The 21,583-nt window shown below is 41.0% G+C and overlaps 2 protein-coding genes across 11 annotated transcripts in view; both read right to left on the bottom strand.

The window, feature by feature from the left end:
• Nucleotides 1–4,171, bottom strand: part of LOC146980273 (mitogen-activated protein kinase kinase kinase kinase 4) — a 65,350-nt gene extending 61,179 nt beyond the window's left edge. For 6 of the 8 annotated variants that reach the window (XM_085788556.1, XM_085788557.1, XM_085788558.1 and 3 more), the window contains exons 1-2: nucleotides 3,992–4,171; nucleotides 2,423–2,488 (exon numbers count right to left, since the gene is read on the bottom strand). In XM_085788556.1, coding sequence (XP_085644682.1) covers nucleotides 2,423–2,488; nucleotides 3,992–4,048 — 123 coding nt within the window. In that variant the 5' untranslated portion in view covers nucleotides 4,049–4,171. The remainder of the gene's footprint in view (nucleotides 1–2,422; nucleotides 2,489–3,991) is intronic. The other 2 variants (XM_085788562.1, XM_085788560.1) reach the window with 1 other exon arrangement.
• Nucleotides 4,172–8,961: 4,790 nt separating this feature from the next.
• Nucleotides 8,962–19,848, bottom strand: LOC146980272 (beta-1,3-galactosyltransferase 2-like). Of its 3 annotated transcripts, none has more exons than XM_085788553.1 (4): nucleotides 19,699–19,848; nucleotides 16,483–16,675; nucleotides 13,353–13,610; nucleotides 8,962–11,537 (listed from the first exon to the last, which is right to left on the bottom strand). In XM_085788553.1, the coding sequence occupies exons 1-4, from the start codon at nucleotides 19,731–19,733 to the stop codon at nucleotides 10,938–10,940; spliced, it is 1,086 nt and encodes a 361-aa protein (XP_085644679.1). In that variant the 5' UTR covers nucleotides 19,734–19,848; the 3' UTR covers nucleotides 8,962–10,937. The 3 variants fall into 3 exon arrangements, with proteins under 3 accessions (XP_085644679.1, XP_085644677.1, XP_085644678.1); XM_085788551.1 differs by lacking the exon at nucleotides 19,699–19,848 and adding an exon at nucleotides 18,304–18,444; XM_085788552.1 differs by lacking the exon at nucleotides 19,699–19,848 and adding an exon at nucleotides 18,304–18,444 and having other exon boundaries at nucleotides 13,353–13,607.
• Between the last annotated feature and the right edge of the window lie 1,735 nt (nucleotides 19,849–21,583).

Here is a 21,583-nt window from a genome sequence, read left to right as displayed (position 1 = left end):
TGTTATGAAGTTGTGATGATGACATTGATGTTCAAAATGTACTTCCCTCTATTGCACCACCTTACTGTGTTTCATTAATGCACATAGGACTGATGAAGAAGTCTCAGCGTAAGAGTTGAGATCTGAGCATCCACACTGGGTTTCCATTACTAAATAGGCCTACTTAAACTGCAATGTAATGAAAAGGCAACCCACATATAAATAAACAGAGGAAAAGCCCAGATGCTTTGTCAGCATCCCCAGCACTCACATCAATCCACAACCAAGTGTTTTCTTTGGGGACCATGTGTACATTTGTGTGTGTGTTGTGTGTGAGTGTGAGTGTGTAGCCTATGTGTTGCAGTGTAAGTCATTGTTCTATTGGCCCCCTGTTCCTGTCCTGGTTTCCCATGACGGGACTCACAAGAGATATAGACACACACGCACAACCTCAGAAAGTGTTTTGAATGTAAACAACACATCTGCTCGGCCCTCATTGATTTCCAATTAATTGCCTTTTAGCATTACACACTATCATTATTACTTTCTCCATAGCAATTCTCATGGGGGAGAGAACATATTTCATTAAACAGAAATAAGGACGGTGAAAAGAATCTCAAAGAGCTGCGTTTTCACTCTTCACAACACAAGAATTCCCTCAGAGTAAGCTTCTTCAGCAAACACATCTATAAAATAAAGCTTCTGATTGCCTCTGTTTGTGGGCCGAGGGCATGAGAAACACTAAAAATCACTGCTAGAAGTCACCCAGAGTTAAACTGTCCACCATTCATCCATGTTTGGACATTTCCCCTTGTTGAAACATCAATGAATGTGAGTCACAGGGTGAAGTTTGTGACTTTCTGCCCCTGTGTAAAAGCACCCTGTGTAAAGGGCAACACAGGCCTTAGTGTCCTGTGCATCTCTTGCAACATTTCCTCTTTCAGGAAATCAAGTGGCAATCGAGGCACACACCCACCTTCTGTCTCAGACACACACACACACACACACACACACACACACACACACACACACACACACACACACACACACACACACACACACACACACACACACACACACACACACACACACACACACACACACACACACACACACACACAAACACTGAACTATCCATGAACCTCATTGATTCTTTTACAATAAACGATTCTACCCTAATTCATGCCCTTATCTTAAGGTCATGTAAGATATTTCAACAAGACTGAGCCACAGTACTTTATTTCAAGGCTGACTTTGATGTTGATATTGACACCAATTAGCCACAAAACAATATCTAACTACAACAAGTAACCTGAAATTGCTTCTGATGAATGCACACAGAGTGCACAACGAATGTGTTTTGCTTGAGGTCAGGACTGCAGACTGTGGCTTTAGTCAAATGAAGGCCTGAAGACACAGCAAGGGTTAAACCAAGCCACAAGTTTCTGTCATCCTAACAAAGTGTTGTGAGGGTTTAAACTTAATGCAAACATAAAAGTGTTTAATAATGCTATAGCTCATCTATGCTATCTGCTCATATATATGAATATTTCACTGTCAGTGCAGTTAAAGTACCAGATAAAAAGTTGGGACACAAAACAGGAAAGTGTGTCCATACTTTTTAATGGTACCGTACGCTCAGTATCATATTCGCAGTAAATGTGCAACGTATCCTCATTGTGAAATAAAACTGGTCGCAATTTGCTTTCCTAGAAAATGTCTTTGCTGTTGCAATTTAGTTGTGTAAACACGCAGGGATGACTGCATAGTCTTGTCCTGCAGCAAAAATAGTTAATGTTGGTTTAATGCAAAGCTGCATCACCTTATACCAAATAGATATAGCTGACCTTTGTTTAAGGGGCAGTCATGTTATCAAGCCTAGTGTTTATCTCACTGAGGCAACAATTGTGATGTTCTCATCTGAAACTAGACCAAGTCACCAAAATAACACAGTTGGTGGTATAGCAAAGGCATACGATCATGGGACAGAGCCATCTGTAGAGGCCTAAATAAAACTAAACACCTCCAGTAACCACAAACCACTACTACATATACACAAACAGATATTGCGATAAGGAAGCAAGCCACACCCATGGCTCTGTAAAGATGCTGCAGATGCTGCTGTGTGTGTTTGCTACAGGATATTTCAGTCAAATGAGAATTTCATCTTTTTTTTTCTGTGTAACTGGAAATAGCTGTAGTAAGTTTTACCAGAAATGACGCATCAGATTCTGTGATATAGGCCTACAAGGTCTGCTGTTGGACCAACTTGCTACTAGTGTTTATGTGTGAAACATGCAGCATTCAGATGGAAAGACAACAATACAGTTATGATGTTTTTGTATCAGTATCACAGTTTGCAGCAATGTTTGTCTTCTATGCATGCAACAAAATAACCCCAAATTTAAAAGAGGAGACAGAAAGGCATCATGGGATTGCTTACCTTGTACACTTGACCGTAGGTTCCATTGCCAACCACCTCCACCAACTCAAAGATACCAGCCGGATCCTGGAGAAGAAAAACAAAAACATTGACACAGAAACAAGAAATTGACAAGAAAAAGAAGGGAAAACTGGAACTACAGTGATGTTAAAGCAGAAGTAAGTGGTCCGGTCGTTTTCGCTAATGCTGCGTTCCAGGCAGGCTTTTGAAATCGTAAATTACAGCTTCAAGTCACAACTTACGACTTTGTAGCGTTTCAGGCAACCCACTCGTGTTTTTCCGACCTGTTTTACCGGTGAAAGTCACTATAACGGCCACTCGTAACTTCCGACCGATGAACTCGTACCAGATCGAACTGGTACCACTTCACGGTCGGAAAAATACGAGTTTCCTTGAACGCACCATAACAGTCCTCGTCGCTACGTCACCACATTCACGGCGTCCCTTGGCTGCACACACAGCCCTGCATGCCGTTCTCTCTCCTCATTGGATAAAAACTGTAGGATACGATAAATGTTTTCTCCTCGGCTCAGAGCAGAGCAGAGGGACTGACAGACCCGTGTTTCAGACCAAACACTCTATGTAAGTGATTGCTGTCAGAAGATATAACTATTTAAGACTTATATTAACACAAATATATCACTTACTTCTGCTTTAAGCAACAAGTACGAGAGCTGAGTCGAACAGAGAGCAAAACTGAGTTTACGACCTCATAGAAAACGGTGCATTTCAGCAAGGTCTTAATGCCAGTGGTTCATGGCATGCAAAAAGTATGACAGGCAGCTTTATATACTCAGCACTAGGGGCAAATTGAGAACAATGTATTGTTGTACTAGGAGGCAGACTGAGGAAGTGGCACTGAGAATGTGGATAACATTGTGAAGGAATGAAAACACAGTTCAAAAATATTTTTAAATTCTCCTTGGTTGCTGACTTTATAGATCATGCTTCCCTGATTATAAAGTATTATCACCATTATGATAAAATGCCATTACATTATTCTAGACATGCACAGTGTCACGATCTCTAAGGATATCTATTTTGACTGTTGCAGAAACTGTTCAGTGCAATGACCAAAGAGAAATGATTAAAGAAACTCCATACAAGTAGAAGAGCAGCAAAACACAGTATGAGAAACATGAGAAACACTGTATGTCACTAACTGAGAGTGCTCTCTTTGTGTTGCGTTTACGTTACTGGGGTTTTCTTAATGTCGACCACTTGTTGGATGTCAACTTTTTCGGAAAAAGGAAAATCCAGCGTGTAAACACTGGCACTGTAGCTTGTAAACTTGCAACAAACAAGCCACAACGCGGACAGAAAACATTGTTACGGAATTAAACACTCGATACATTACACGCGAGCACGTTAGCACACGATAAAAGTTTCTTAAACAACACTAAAAAGTGAATGTCGACTTTAAGGCAAGATTTTTTTTTTTAAATCTCTGACTGCCCACTAAGTTGTTGGTTGAAACTACCGTTGAGTTTCAAGGAACACCCACCACATCCTACAATGTTTACTCAAACATTTCTTTTTTAAAAAAGAAGACAACATTGAACTTCTTACTCTTAAAGCTGCGAGGTCAATGCTGTCCAAACTCCGGGTGGTGTTTTCTCTCGACATTGCTGCCAAAAACTTTGTCAGCGTGTTGATATGTGTAGACAAGACATGGACGGTCACAGTTTCTCCTCTACTAACTAACGGGTTTTCCTCTCGTCGGGTCCATTCTGAGGTTTAGCCAGCTGCGTCAAGCTCCTCAGCCGTAACACAGGACTTCCGGAAGTGCCATTCAGAATAAGAGTCCTTATCGACACGACTGAAAAAAAGGGGTGGATTTGAAGGTTTATTTCTGTCATTGACTGGTCAAAATGGTGGAGAAACTATAAGATACATTACATAAATCATACATCATATCACAACAATTTATATTTTCTCCAGATGTAGCTATCTAACCCTAGGTTACTGTAATGTCTCACAGTGAGGAAATAAATTTGAGACCACATTTACTGCACATAGAAGAGGTATGCTATATTTCATTTGATTGAAGTTTGATTTCCCTTGTCCCAAAGATTTTTTTGTTTTGTTTTGTTTAGTGTTTCAAGACAACGTCAATTTTATAACTCAAATTTAATTATGAAACTACCAACATCGTGTTTCCTGTTGCATCAACTGCTTGACGTTCATAAACTTGATGTCTGCGAGTTGTTGCTCCTGGGCTTTGCTGCGGAGAAGTGGCTTCTCAGAAGTTTGACATGCAGTAAACTCTGGGCCGGGACAGTGACGAGACGACGAGCCTTTTGCTTCACTGACCTCCTGTCTCTATAGTTGTTGTGCCCAAACACAGTTTCCCTGAAACGATAAAGTATAACAGGCTGCAACAGTGTATCCACGTGTATTCGTGTATCCGTGGTCGTGCGCGTGTGTTTTTTTTTTTTTTTTTTTTAGCTAAAGAGCTACTCTGGCATTTTATTTTGAAAAACCCTCAATCATCACAGTCCACTTTGGAAATGCATTTAGCAAAATAAGTGATAATCAATAACAAGAGAGTCATTCAGTAAGCTTCACTGACAGGAACTTTGGACTCTAAACTCCTGAGGGGAAAGTGGGACTACACAGAGCATGCTGCACTGCCATACTCCACAGTTTAATCTTAACCAGTCCCAGACATTGCATGTGTTTAATTGCTTTAATCTGGCACATCATAGATCATGTATTTACTTCACATTAGTTTAGATGTGAATAAAGATCTATGTTTATTTGTAGTTTTATTTCATTTTCTATATTTTCAACTGTGAGCAAACATCATGACTGAGGTTGTCCCAGTGAGGGACATCAGCCTCTTCGCTTTATCAGACCTTTTGCACAGCAGGCGCTTGTACTCAGTGACACTGATGAATGCTGCACTCACTGTGCCCATGTCCAGGTCCTGATCAGGGGAAAATTTGAAATTTCTTGGTTAAGTGTGATTGTAGGCCTACATGAAAGAAATACTATTTTTTTAAAAGTGTAAATTTATTGAACAATGCCTCTTCTGTAATAACCTGATGACGATTGCAGTTTAAATTCTGAAAGCTATGCTGACATGACATGTGGTCTTAACGAAATAAGGATAGCGATCAACATGTATTCTGAGCACCCTAATGATCTACCTACAGGTCCACAACTGTTATGTACTGTAGCACTAATGTTGATTACTGTACAGATTACTCATCAGCCTAATTAAGTTTTATGCCCCTAATATAAGCTATCCAGTGCTATTTCTTCAGCTTTCAGCCTTTTTGGGACACTTGTGGGCAGTGGAAACAAGTTGTAAACACTGATAGGACATCAACTTGGAAGCAACTGCACATTTACACATGAGGCAGCAACAGACATTATCATTCATTTGGTGTGTCTGTTTGTGGTATCTGTTCCTGATTAAAAGATAAAGTCTCATGAGCTGTAAATGCTACCCCGTGTTCTTCCTGAAGAGTACAGTGGGGGTTCAGAGCTATTCCTCTAAAAACAAATCTGCTGTGGCTAAAATAACGCTATATGGTGAGAATTCACTAAATCTCTCATATTTATACCTCAACAAAAAATAGTTTATAACATGTGTGTCATTAATGCAGTAAAGTTTCTGGCTCATTTTGTGTCAGTGTAAATTATGGACGACTGGTTTATTTGATGAGAGAAAAGTTGTTATCAGTTATGCAGTGGTGGTTCTTACTAAACCCAGCAAAGTACATGTAAGAGTTTTGTTTACACAGTTTAGTGTAGAGCAACATGGAAAAGATGGCACAAATTATCAAGCTATTTTGCAAAAAATAAAATAACACCTGAGCGTTAAATTCCCCCCCTTAGAGTAAATAATCAAAGTCTATTTACAGTTAAAGGAACTATTTGAAAGGTTTGCAACACAGCCAATGTTAGCATTACAGTAGCAGCTTAACAATCTTGGTATATACTGTAAGCCATGGATGTATTATATGGTATAAGCGCTTCAGTCATTGTTACATTTACAATACAAGAAGTTATAATATGCCATCTGAGCAACTATATTTCTCCAGTGCAGCCTGGACACGACAGTGACTTGGTATTTGAATGTGACAGGACCGGTTGACCATGCAGGTCAGGGCTAGTTTGTTAACACGCTAACCCAGTGGTTCCCAAACTTTTTTGGCTCATGACCCCATTTTGACATCACAAATTTCTGGCAACCCCACGGTCACGTGACTGCATGTGATTGCGGCCATCAATCAAGATGTGCCAGGTCAAATATTTTTATATGCTTATTTGAACTTAATATTTGAGAAAGTGAAAGTTTAAGATTGGGTGTGGTGTTTTTACGTAATCATAATTTCTAAAAAGAATAGTAATTGATTTAAAAAATATTTTTATCAATTACTAGACATTTCAGGCGACCTCATTTGAATTCCAGGCGACCCCACGTGGGGTCCCGACCCCAAGGTTGAAAAACACTGCGCTAACCAGTGGAAGCAATGTGGAAAGTAAAGGGGTAAAGTTTGATGTTGAACTCACATATTTTCTTTACTTAGATCTACAGGACATCCCCTCTCAGTTATTTATGCTGCAGTATTTATTTGCTTAACCCATGTAATTATGTTTTTAAGTGTAAAATGTATTGGAGGATGGAGCTTGACATTCCAGTCTCCTGACTGAGCCATTGACTCACAGTCATCATGGTGAAATAAGGGTCATTATGTGGTGGTGTGTGTCTGTGTGCGTGTCGTGTGTGTCTGTGTGTGTTGGGCAGAAACAGAGAGCGCAGGACTATGCTACAGTTCTGTGGCAATGTGAGTGTAAGAGAATGAGAGAAAGATGGCAAGTGACTCTCTTGCACCCTCTCCGTGTGTGTGTTTGTGTGTGTGAGTGACTGTGACAAATTACAGTAAAGAGTGAGAGAGGATGGCTACGGGTGTGTGTGTGTATGTGTGTGTGTGTCCCTCTAAAGAATGGTCTCTCTGTGGTCTCACACAGTGGCCCTGTTCACACCAGGGTCAGCTGCCTGCACACACACGCGCGTGCATACACACACATACATTCAAACACACACATTTCTGGACTCGTATCCAATCTAAACAAGACAACATTCTGTGAAACAACTGAATAAGAAAATTCCAGAGTGGCTGATTTTGTTTGTCTGTCTCTCTCTCTTTATCGCTTGCTTTATCATTTCTTATTTTTCCGTGTGTGTGTGTTTCTGCGTACTTGAAATCAAGCAATATATAAGTATGTATTCTGTGTCAAGTGGAAGTTGACATTCCACTTATTGCAACCATTTCCTGAGGGCAAGCATGCACACACACCGTACATAGGCCTGCATACACAAATACATGGGTACTAAGAGTTGTATCACTGTCTCAGAAGCAAATTACTGTAAAGGGAATGGAGTGGATGCGATATTTGTCAGGAACTCAACATGTTAAGTATTCAAACAATTTATTCTTATTTATCTACAGTGACTAATGTCACATTCAAAATATAAAGAAGATTCAGTCAACAAGCATGGTTGAAACGAGTAGATTACCAGTTAGTTAGCTGGTTACAGACAGGGGATGAATTTAAAGAAGAAAACAGCTTCACTTCACTTTACATGTATTTCTGACATAACTGTATCTGGATCTAATAAACATTAGTCCAGAGTTTGTGCGTTTGATTTCGATGGTCTATGATTCACATTGTTTCCCTCGTCATCAAACCACCTGGAAAATGTGTTAAGCCCAAGGTGTTGTCACCTTGGAAAAGATCTCTCTCAATTCCTCCCAGCGAGCAGTTGTCAAAAGAAGATCTGAGAAATTAGTAACAGGAAATGTTGAAAGAACGTGGAGTTACAGTAACTGTCCTGTCACTAATGCACTGTGAAGGGAGGACGCGCCAGTCAGTCGCTCTGACACAAGTTAGTCAGAGTGACTTGGCTCAACAGTGGAGGGCAAATTCCTCTGAATTTGTGATGAATCACGTACCACAATCAGACAGACAGACAGACAGACAGACAGACAGACAGACAGACAGACAGACAGACAGACAGACAGACAGACAGACAGACAGACAGACAGACAGACAGACAGACAGATAAATAGATAGATACATGTATAGATCAGTCTCCCTATAGTAAGTGTCTTCTTCTTTCCACAGAGATGAAGCAATGTAACAGCAACATTTTAAATTGGCACATAATGTAGAGTTATAAAGGAAAAATAGTCCTAAAATGAAATAATAACATTTCTTATCAAAACTTAATTAGCATTTCATTTTAATTAATTTTGTTCATATCAAACTTCTGTCTTCACTCCTTTTCTATTCTCTGGCCACATGAGAGCGCTGTTGCTCGCATTTGCATGTAACCTTAATCATGGCTGACATTACTCTGTGTAGTAAAAAAAAAAAGTCCTAGGTGGGGCTACTTTCACATCTCTGTGTAAGCGAGATATATCAGGAAGTGGTCCTCTATCAGTGTGAATATTTGGGTGTGAGTAAAGAAAGAAGTTTTGCTGTGTGCATTACTCCAGAAAGAAAGAGACAATGTACAAATCTACTGTGACAGTAATTTAAACATGATTACACATTATCATGTCACATTAACCAACTGACTGTACTACATAAAAACAGTATATATATACTACATGTCCTTCTACAAGAAGGCAGAGAGGTATAACAGGGGAGGCACTTGTGCTGCACTGAAACATCTGATGGTTAGTCCCTCTGTCAGCTTCACACAGCGCTGTTGCAGCCACACATGATAACTTACAGTACAAGTATGAAGCACACTGCTTGCTATTCTTCTGTTGAAATATGCTCCAAAACTTATGCAGGTGCAGTCAAAGGCTTGTGTGACCCAGACTCGCAGAAAAAACAGACACCACATCTCACTTTCCTATCCTTCTTATCCTATCAGAAAAGGCCAAGGTCGTGGGTGGGACGTCATGGCTGTTAATCTACACAAAGTCACATACTATTTGCAGGAGACTGTAGCTGTTGTACAGAACATATTCATCCTGACTTTAAATTTAATTCATGTTGTCAATAAATAGATTGTTCCAGGTGTGAAGTGAAGTGTGTAAGTTTTGCGGTTGCATGCAGCTGTGGTGTTAGATCGGCATCTTTCCTTTTCTAAGAGGGGTTTCCACTACAAAGTTCACAGCTTTGAGTAATTTTTCCAAAACAGTCTCTAAACTGTAAGTGCAAATTGTCAACAACAGTTTCAACACTCTATTGCATGTTTGAAAAAGGGAGTAAGTCACCCAAAACATTTCACTGACGTAGTAAAAACCTGGTTTTTCTATAAGTTATTTGGCATTGGTTTTTGTTATAATATCAGCCAAACTGGTCGATAATATGTGAAGAGGCTTTCTCACCATAAGTGTCACACACCTGGGCCTCCTCCCACAGTCCAAAGACATGCACATTAGATTGACTGGTGACTCTAAAGGTGTATTCAGACATGTGGCTTGTTTGCTTTGGCTAAAACGATAGCCTACAATTGTTGCATTTTTCTTTTGGGTTGTTTTCTTCACAAGGCAACAGTCCCAATCAGTCCAAAGTTGTAAACAAATTCCATGCGTGAACCAACTGTTCTCTCATTGGTCAGAAATCTTACCTGGAAAGAAAAGGAGGTTACCCAGGAAAACAAAAACCATGGAATAGAAGTCTCATCAGGCCAGAAACTTAAACCCGACCCAAGTATTCCTGTATATTTTCAGCTTGAACCCCTAACCAGCGCATCTGGTCGGGCGGCCCTGGCCCCTAGAGATCCATGTGCATCAGCAGCGTGTCGCGTGTTGCTGAGTCAATTACATTCTCACTGCAAACGAACCGCTCCAGAACTCATGGAAGCGAACTGAGACCACCCCTTCTAGTGGATCTCAGCCTGCTTGTTTTACCCACACGGAAAGAACTTATCGGTTTTAATAAAGATTTGAATATACGTGACATACATAAAATTGGCTGTTTTCATATATACGCATATATGCTACATCTTTCCGTGTGGGTTAGGGTTACCCTGCATCTGAGTAAGATTGCTGTGTTCACATTTTGACCAAACAAACTGATCTTTGGGGTGAAACGCTCCCTGTTTCGGAACAACTGCTTCAAAAGAGCCAGGCCTGAATACACCCTAAGTTGCCCATTGTTGTGAATATGAGTGTGTGAGCCTTGTTTGTCTCTATAGCCTACATTGACCCTTTGATAGACCGACGGTCTTGGTCAATTCAACTTACCTCAATGAAAGCCACTACTCTGTGTCCTGGGTTCATAAGCTGCATAGCCACATGAGCCATTGAAAAAAAAAGATTCTTCAAAATCATTTGTGCAATCACCTAACATTTAAACATGTTTTGCTACGCATCAAAACACATGTCTGTCTCACAATCAAAGTCTCAAAAGTCAATTGCATACTTCACAGACGACGGCAGGTTGTGACGGTGTAACTGCTGTGCTGTGCAAAAGGGTTAAGCAGTTACAAGGTGCAGCTTTCTAAAAAAGAGTTGGAACAAGGCACGAGCAGCCGCGTTCAACAGCTACCTTGTCTTTCAGTCTGATATGTTTCCCATACGCTGGAAAGCTGGCTCGAACTGTCCAGTATTGTTGTGATGACAGAGGTCCAGTAACAGTTGCCTGCCAGGAAAGGTATTGTCGCCTGAAACAAGCTACCGTCAGGAGGATCCGTTAGCGTGATTCCCAGGTATCTCATACACAGCCCTACATACACATCTTCAATGTAAACAGCTTTGATATCCGAAGCTGCCTCCAGTATCTTTTGGGGTAAATCCAGTGAGAACACATAGCCCAGCCCCAGGGCGTACGGTGGGTATATTGGGTCTGGGAAGACAAGCTCAGGCATATACCACTTGGAGCTGGGGTCTCGGAGAACAGCAGCATCCCTCGCCACCAGTCCCGTCATGTAGAGGTGTTGGGGAGCCTCCAAAAGCATGGCGACCAGCTTGTGGACATTAAGGAACATGTCCGAGTCGATCTTCATGGCAAATGAGGTGTTTGGGCAATGGGACCTTAGCCATTCAAACATGACCATGGTTTTGATGGTGAGGTTCATGTAGCTGTCCACAAAGCTGCTCTGGAGAATGTCTCCATTTGTCTGGCTTTCCTGCACCACCTGGACAAAGACAGATAGGAGGCCTAGATTATGTTTTTGATGGAAACATACACATTCAATGGGAGAACATTAGGTGAGCAGAGGGAAAACACGAGTCAAATCCACGCTCCTTTAAAGCAGAAGTAAGTGATCCGGTCGTTTTGGGTAATGCTGCGTTCCAGGCAGGCTTTTGAAACTGTAAATTACACCTTCAAGTCACAACTTACGACTTTGTAGCGTTCCAGGCAACCCATTCGTGTTTTTCCGACCTGTTTTACCTGTGAAAGTCACTATAACGGCCACTCGTAACTTCCGACCCGTGAACTCGTACCAGATTGAACTGGTACAACTTCACAGGTCGGAAAAACACGAGTTACGAGTTGCCTTGAACGCACCATAACAGTCCTCGTCCCTACGTCACCACATTCAGGCGCATCCCTTGGCTGCACACACAGCCCTTCATGCCGTTCTCTCTCCTCATTGGATAAAAATTGTAGGATACGAGAAAAGTTTTCTCCTCGGCTCAGAGCAGAGCAGAGTGACTGAGCAGAGTGACTGATGTGGCTGACCAAACACTCTATGTAAGTGATTGCTGTCGGAAGATATAACTATTTAAGACTTATATTAACACAAAAATATCGCTTACTTCTGCTTTAAGGTTTATCCCTCTGGTCTCCATAGGGAAATACCAATAAATGTTTCACTGTGTTCACCATCCAGTAACTTTGTCAGCTGTTGTTGGAGGTGGGCACAAAGTGTTCTGGGTGTTTATCACAACTTTTTTTTTTTTTACAGAAAACACTGAAAAGTCCCCCAAACACATCAACCATTAATGACATTGCCTGCTGCTTCTACAAACAGGTTTCTCGACAGTAAGTCGTTGGCTGGATAAACACAAAAAAGAAAAGCAAAGAACATGATGAAGCTCCTTCTGATTGAGAATACAGCCACATTCATTTATCTCTGAGTTGAGTTTGCTGGACAATGTAATGATGATTAAATAAAGATGTTATCAGCAGCTTGGGAGTGGCTGCTGCTGGTTTACATGTGATGTTTATGAATCACTGGGGCTGTTGCCTCGCTGTTTTGGTAACGAACCGGATCCAGGGCGAGAGAGACAGGCCTTTCCGTCAAAATAAAAGCACCAAACTAATAAAATGCGGTGAAACTCTTTAATTTAAGGAATATAATTTACAAGAAAGTCCCTGAGCCATTAAGTTAACCTTTTGCTTTGATTGTATTACAAGTTAATGTCTATTTTATAAGTCTTATGATGGTGAACACTTTTATTTTGGTGAATTTGGTGATTTCCGTGGCGAGGCTAATGAATCATAACCAAATCACAATGAAATACATGTCCAGGCAAGAAAAAAAGAAAAAACAACTTTGGTCAGAATCATAGACTGTAGTCAGAATAGCTAAACTGTGAGTTTGGTTACAATAAATAGGTGACCTCAGAGAGTTAGAGGTATAATAGAGTGGAAAAGGTTGGGTTAGGGCAAAGAAGAAGAGGTTTTTTTTTTTTTCCTTTTAGACATTTTCATGTTTTGTACAGAGGTCTTTACAGAGAACAAGCTGGAGTAAATGTGCACAAGCCAGTAATTCTTCTCACAAATGTGTTTTAAAATTCAATTTAGTCTTTAGTTTTATATCCTCTGAAACATCTGCCGTAGCTCACTGATGTTGGCCTATTTATTATGCTAACAGGAAGAATAGAAATACGCTGTGACCCCCCCCCACACACACACCCACACACCCACACCATTGCATAATTTTTTTCTCTCATGTGTTTGACCGTCAAAAGCCATGAGTAGTTTCAAAACTGGGTTTACTCACTTGCTCTTGCAGAGGCCCAGATTCTTCTCCGGACAGTCCCAGCAGGAAGTAGTGGCTGATGGTTTTGCCGAGCACTGTTGTTTCTTTGCCCCATGTGTTGCGGATTATGTCTCGGGCCTCTTTGTTGTAGGGTGCGACTGGGATTATAAGAACCAAAAACGGGCTTTGCTGCCGACAGCTGTTTAGTTCATCCAGTATGAGATGGTACTGGTGGGGGTATGCCACAAAGTACGGTGATGCTGGGACCTGTGCAGGCTGCTGTTTTGAAAACACAGAAAAAGACTAAATGAATCTTGTACATGTGATGATCAGAAAAAAAAAATTCAGTCAAAATTTGTCTGACATATGACTCATCTAGATTAATGTGTCACTGCAGGAACAGTGGTTACATAATCAAGTTGTACCTGTATGCAGGCATGTCAATGGTGTGCTAAGGTGGCCTGTACACAAGTGGAACTACGCTCCCTTCACACACCGAGTTTAGGAGCTAGGTTATGGATAGCTGTGTCTCTGGTTGTAACTGTTTTAAATGATTGTATTTCCTGTTTCTTGTTAAATGTATGTCTTGTATCTTGGCTTGTAACTCGACGGCATTGAAAATGAGGGTAACCTCAATGGGCAAGTTGAGCCACCCCTTGTTGATAGAAAACCATAATAACTGAGCATGTGACCAAATATTTAGGAGGAATTCATCATATCATAAAGTTTATAAAGATAAGAAACATGAGTAAAGTGGTTTGACATTTATATCCATCTAGAAAGTGAGTTTAGTCTATCATAGACATTATGTTTAAGAGAGATCATTATAAATCTGTTTTATAAATCAGTAGTGGTATCTATGAGCTACAACATTAACCTAGCATGAAAATGCACCATTTTAGCTGTAGGGAGTAATAAAGTCAATAGCTCTGGGGTAAGTTGAGCCATGCACTACAACACACTTAATGAGTGCATTTAGCTTTGAAAGCTTTACTTTCAAAGAGAAAGATGAGGGATTCTTCCCAAGATGCAATGTAATCGCAGGATACCCCAAACCTGACTGAGCTGGTGTCTCAGCAGCAGGTTCCAGCAGTTTGTGTTGCTCTGCAACCTCGACAGGTGGAGTATGGAGTAAAGAGTTTTTTGTTTTTTTTCAAAGGAGGTTAAATCGAAAGCAACTGGACTTAGTTATTTGTCTAGGAAAATGTTTCACCTCTCATCCAAGAGGCTTCATCAGTTCATGTACGCATCTGACCAGGCTGGGACTGGTCCAACTATCTGGTGTGGAGACTCACTATTTAACCTCTTGTGTGGGCGTTCACAAGGGTGATGATGTCACTGGTTCCCTTTAGTGCTCCAAGTGCCAACGACAGTCGTTTAAATGACTGTCTTTGATGGAAAGTTGGAGTCGTTGGAGGCACTTGCCACTTGTGAACAGTTGTTCTTTGAGGCTAGATTGTTGAATCTCCTGGGAAGGGATGAAAGGGCAGCATTGTAAATTGGAGGGTTAGGTGTTGACACCGTATCCCTGTGTATTTCAAACCCAGCAACGGTGTTGACATCGTATCCCTGTGTATTTCAAACCCAACAACACACTCAGACAGAGATTGGTACATCCCAAGGACAAAACACCACACACCCACAAAAGCAATCTGGTGTATGCAGGAATGCAAAGACCTCTACATTGGAGAAACAAAACAACCACTGCATAAACGCATGGCCCAACACAGGAGAGCTAACTCCTCAGGCCTGGACTCTGCTGTCCATTTACATCTCAAGGAGAAAGCCCACTCCTTTGAGGACAGCAATGTCCAAATCCTAGACAGAGAGGACAGATGATTTGAAAGAGGAGTCAAAGAAGCCATCTATGTAAAAGTAGAGAAACCATCCCTCAACAGGGGAGGAGGTCTCAGACACCACCTATCTCGTCTTCCTAGACAAATAACTAAGTCCAGTTGCTTTCGATTTAACCTCCTTTGAAATACTATGACCTGGAAAAATGAGAATATGCACCGGCTCATGGAGTAAAGAGAGAAGTGGGAGATGGATGGAAGGGAAGGAGGGGGTGGATCAACATACCCCACATGGGGTTAGCCCACTGTTTTTTCGACATACTATATTATCAAAACAGTTATGTTTACACTCATTCTGTTTGTAGGGATGCACAACATCCTGAAATATGCAGATATATTAGTTAGTAAAAAGTATATAATTGTCTTGATCTAACGATCCTCATACGAAAAGTGGCACAACTAACCCTGGTGTCCCCTCCCGTCATTGACAAAATGACAAATTGAAAAAGATTTTAAATCAAGAATTGATTTTCAATCAAATCATTAGCCCAAGAAAGTTTCTTGAATCGTGCACCCCTGTTAAATACCCCCAAACCGGCAAATTGTTACATCACAATGTCTATTTTTATTTGTGTTAGATATAGAATATGTGCCCAGAGGAAAGTGAATGAGAGTTGTTTGATGGAACTGTTATGAGATAATGAGAAGGCTATAATAAGAGTTTTGCTAGATAATTGCAGCTACGACATGTAATGAGTAGTCTCGTTGATTACATTATTTTTCAAGTACTTGTCCAACATTACCCAAGATGTGATTTTTTTTTGGTTAAGCTGGAACATTTTCACTTCCAACAGAAACATCTTAGCCTCAATTCACACATCCCTAAATCAACATAATGTCTCTCCTCCTTCATTTGTATAACTTTACATGTAATTACACAGCATTTGATTAAGCTCCCAGAACCTGTACTTTAGCGTAGTAAAAACAACTTTATTAGCCAATATGTATGGCGAGGTAATTCCCAAATTCCAAATTTCATTCGGTCTTAATTTTAGCTTAATTGCAACAACAGAATGTTTGAATAACTTAGCTGTATTTTTATGGCAAGAACAGCTTCAGTTTGTCACTGTTAAGAAGATTACTAGGAGTCTCTTTAATTTCCACAGCCTATTGTGTGACCCTGGAGCCTGCAGAAAACTGCTGTAGACTGGTGCATAGCCCTGATAACAGACGTGCATATTCGCTTTTTACTCTGATGACTAATCTGAAATATATTGCTTATCTCATCAGGATAATGGGGAATTGTGTGTTTTTGTTGCCTTGATCACTTGGACACAGACACCCATAGATATACTTACACTGTCACTTTCAGTTGGTGTGTTGTTGTTGTTGTAAGACTGGGTTGACACTAAAGTTGTCCTCCAAGAGTTCACAGGGAATGATTCTTTGATTGGAAAGTAGACAATAACTAACAAAAGTCCCCCCATGAGGAACACCACCATCAACAAAGACAACCGCAGCCTAGCTCTTGTCCGTGGAGTCTTTTCACTGCTGAGAAACAAAAGTGAAAATGGACATCATTAATGCCTCTGAACTGCGCAGCAGAAGCACTTTACCATCTGGAATCAGGAAGCACTTTGCTAATAATGCCGCTTCCTTGCCCGGTAATGTAGGAGATCTTCATTAGTAGTGATTTATGTATAACTGTTTACAGAGGGTAGAGGAGCTTCCATTAAGGTCTGCATCCATCAGAAACCACTGCAACCACAGACTGAGCTGGGAGCACTGCAAGCACAGAACCGTTTCTAGTGGAAGGTGTGATGTATATTAATACACTAGCTACAGTACATGGATGTGAAGCTTTACAAATGGTACATCAACCAAACCATATTACAGACAGACTCAGTGAGACAACTCAGCATTAGAGACATTGGACAGATCATATACTGTTAGCACTCTGTCCCAACCTCTAGGTCTAACATTTCCACACACTTCCCTGTTTTCATGTACTCATGACAATGCTAAGTCATTGTGACAACCAAAAATGTTTTATCAGTAGCGCACAGTGACACTTTATGAAGGATACCATGACTTTTGTTGTTGTTGTTGTGACCAAGTCTGCTACTTCAGTGCACTGAGCAGAATCCGTTGATATCTCCACGTGATGGCTGCCAACGGTGACTTCTCCTCACTGTCAAAACCTACTGGGGCTCCAGGCTTATTCAGATGCACAGCATTAACTCTCACACACAAACAACACCCATGTGGAGTAGGTCTGTTGTAGATATATCAATATATTTAGCCCAAATTTACTAGAAAAGACCTAATTTGACCCTGACTCTGAGTTTCTGTCACTGCTGTGTCAGTTATGTAGGTATGTGCATCAAGACATTTACATAAGGAAGTAAAAAAAAAGGAAGTATAGAAATGAAACCTCCAAAAAAAACATTCCGAGATAAATAATTGAGAACCTGTCTGTACAATAACATTTTCAAAGCTTTGTCAGTGCATGTTTAAGCAATAGCATGCAGAGACATAGATATTGTCTAAGAGAGGACAGAAGAGAGAAGGCCTTGTAACACCTCAGGTTTGGTTCTCAGGGAAAATTGAAACCTCAAAGGCTGGTTTTCAGGCAAACCATATCACATTACTAAATTGTTTCGCAGGTATGCACGTGTTTATAATTATAACCTTTAAGAATGTGTTTTCTAAAAGAAAAAGAAAACTAAGTCACGTGAATAAGATCATGATACTTTTCGTTTTCAGGGCTTAAGACACTGCACTGTACTGATGTCTGTTAAAAGAATAAAAAGTGCTATAGCACTTATATGACTGTAGTATATTTTTTCATTTCCTCTGCTGTGGAGACTTAAGTAAAAAAAAAAGAAAAGAAAAAGAAAAAACAAGAGCTATTAAATATATATTTGCCTCTCTTGTTAACCACTAAATTCAATATCAAAGCCACATGCTCCGAAACGATAATAAAGACATGACGATATTAGCTGCACTGTAATGTGTGTTAAGGAGCTCAGTCTCCTCTGCAATCAGCCCGGCTGAGCGTCTCGATAAGACAAGACTGGATCTGTCAAATCAGCTTTAAAAACCAAACTCTATTATGACTTTACCATAATAGCTGTTACAGCCAATATCTTTTAAACAGAATCAAAATATAAACTTACCATGTCCAGTTCTCCAGCATGTTCAAAAGAACCAACGACTGAGGAGGGACTGATTTCTGAAGCTGAAAGCTACAGCACGCTAACAGACAGACAAGCAGCATATAATGAGGATGTTTCTGGGGACATCTAACTGTCTAACAGACTGCTCTGTGGTTTGTGACGGTGTGTGTGTGTGTGTGTGTGTGTGTGTGTGAGTGTGAGAAACACACACAAGGCCTACCCCTGACACAAACACAGAGTAAACTGCTATGCAAAACATGTGGTGACAAGTAGAAAGTCAGAAGTAACAGTACTGGATGTAAGACGTAGAATAACATTGAACCGATGATGCTTGAAGTGGCGGCATTATGAACATGACCCAGCCTGCAGCATGACTCACATGTACAGGCTGTTATTGCAACACCATCACTTAAGAACCATGCCAAACACTTTTTCCTGCCTGTCAAAGCCCTGCCCTGACTCCCCCTCTAATTTTTGCAGGTTTCAAATTCTTTCTTGTATTGACAGACACAAGTGAACTTAAATACATTCAGTCAACAAGTTCCACTTACCGCATTGAAAATACCATTGAATCAATTGGAGACTTAAAGCAGCTTCCAGTTCCTTTTGCTCTCAGTGAACGTGTTAATTACATGTTGTGTCATTCTGCAGGGAGTGTGTCTGTGTGTGTGAGTGCGAGTGTGTGTGTGTGTGTGTGCCTCCCATTTTTCATCTGCGCAGTAAAGATAAAAACATTTGCACCAGTGACATGCTAATGATGTGTACATTCTGAGAAGCGTTGCAGTTTTACCGAAAGGACAAAATGTGGTCAGCATACACTTTCCTTGAACAACATGATAAATACAGTGATTCACTGTGAATAGATGAGTACAGGTTCAGTACTAAACCTGCGCGTGGTTCATTTGTGTTATTTACGTGAGTGACTGAACTCCCTGAAACCATGTGTTATGAAATCTGCCTCAGAGAAACTCAGTCTTCAGCACCTACACTTCCCTCCATGTGACGAGGATGTTCGGTTAATGAGACTGTCATCCTTGTGGCTACTTGGATCTCTAGCTTGTCCCTGCTGAAATGCTTACATGCTTGACTAGTACGTGATAGTAAACATGGTAAAAAATGGTGGTTAGGACAAATCGAGCATGTCTGAAACCACAACTCTGGGTGCTTCAGGTTGTGTTTCCTGTAGTATGTTAACATAATGCAAGTAGCAACTACAGTTCCTCAAAAAATGAACAAAAATGAGTTGGAGGGTACAAACTTTGTTTTCAGTATGATTATCTGCAGCACATACATTTTAAAAGCACAGATATAAACCCTGCCAGTTGATTACCAAAAACACAACTGTGTCTTTAATTCTTAATGCACCTGTAATAGAATAGTTGTAAAAGTTCCCACCTGTGTGCAGTGTTTATCTTATTGTCCTCATTCATTCTATCCAATGAAGAGGCCACAGCCTTGTTTTCCTCCGGCTCAGCACAAACTAACTTCTAAAGCCTAAATCTGGCCCAGATTCAGCAGGAGTGTCAGAAGCTACTTCCATATCAGGACCAACTCTTGGACATACACAGAAAATCTTCTGGCTGTAGGCCAGTACCAGTGGATAACAGCAGGAAACTGTCTAGATGGGGAAGTATACGGGCATATGCTGAACCACAAGTTTCATATTTTACAGTGATTTCACAAAGTGTTCCCATAGATTTTCTCACATGTTGCAATGTTGCAGAATTATGTCAAATGTCATCTTTCCGTCATTACCATTAGCTCCAGCCCATAATGACAAAGAAATGTTGCAAATTTATGAAAAAGAAAATTGAAAAATAACATTTACAGTATTTGGGGACTTCTCCTTCTTTGGCAGATCGACTATTGGATGGCTCTTGATTTTTGACATGTTGACCATATGTGGTCAATGCAGCTAATTGGACATTATTGTGAAAATCCCACATGGTATTTTAGAGGATGCTATAGACGCTCAGTGTTGCTTTGGTTCTAAAAGGGGAAGTTACCAAAAGATGATTGTCTTGATTTAACACTGGGAATTTTTAAGACGGCTGAAAGTGCTTGTCAGAGCAAAAACCGAGGCCGGAGGGAGAGGAAGGGTCTGTAGAGCTCAGGGTGACGACTGATCAGGGGAAGTCAAGACAGAAACATCTCTGCTGTGCTGAAGGTTAAGCAAGCATGGCATTTGTTCTATATCGATCTTTCATTTCATATAGTAAATGCACTGGCTACAGGATTAAAGTGATGTTGCTTCTTGGTAATATGACTATCATGCATCCTGCGTCATGTTATCTTCAAATCAGTTAGTATTTCCTGTTTTACTTTTTTTTTTGGCCGCTTATTGTCTCCCCTCTCCTTCTCTGTGTAGTCTTTCCCCCTTTTCTTTTCTCTCTCTCTCTTTTTTAGTCTTCTTCTAGTATTTTGGATTTGTATGCTTGCAGCTCCTTGCCAGTATTCACCCCTACCATACAATATCTGCTCACAGCAACTAAAGCATGGCCCCTAAGGCGTCACAAACACCAGCTCCCCTCCTTTGATCTGCCCCCGACTTGCCTTTCAACATCTGTGAGCAGCCTTGTTGCTCCTGGGAGATCAGGGTGCAGCACCAGGAGAGCTGCGCTGCTACCTGCTACAGCACCATGCATGGCTCTCCTTCGTAGGCCCATGCTCACAACAGACTCCACTCTCCTTCTGCAGTGATGTGAGTGCTGCTTTAGGATTAACTAAAGAGAGAGCAAGTTTACTTCAGCAGCAGAGTGTGCCAGCTGAATTCCCTGAGGAACAGGAGCCACAGCAGCGTGAGCATGGAACAGCGGGCTCCTCCTCAGCAACACAGAGGTGGACTTCACTCCAACTCACTGGACCTTGAATGCAACACTGGATAGGACCTCTCCTCTCTCTTTTGTCCCACAGAGGGGCTAACATATTGTCTGACTGTGCCTAGCCTATCCTGACGCTGCATAGCACAGCACAGCACCGCTAAGCAACAGACTTGTCACTATGTTTGGTTATTGTACGCACTTGTAAGCTTGTTAGCCACTAAATCCGTAGTTCTTACACAATGTGCATGCTGCTAACTTTCTTATTCTGACACTTTTAGAAAACAAGAACAAGGCTAAACAAAGAAATTCACAGCCTCCCTCCCCCACACACCCTCAGCAGTTTCCTTTGCTTCCTTTGTAAACTGCTGTCTTGCTCTTTCAAAAGGCGGTGTGGTCACAGCAACCATTTTGATTCGCCTTTGCCTCTGCTCCTGTCATCTGGAACACACACCTACTCG

This window comes from Trachurus japonicus, chromosome 10 (assembly GCF_045865225.1).
Source record: "Trachurus japonicus isolate A0001 chromosome 10, Traja_1.0".
In the NCBI taxonomy this organism is placed as follows: Eukaryota; Metazoa; Chordata; class Actinopteri; order Carangiformes; family Carangidae; genus Trachurus; species Trachurus japonicus.
The sequence above is the reverse complement of the archived record's forward strand: the minus strand, read 5'-3'. Positions and strand labels throughout refer to the sequence as shown.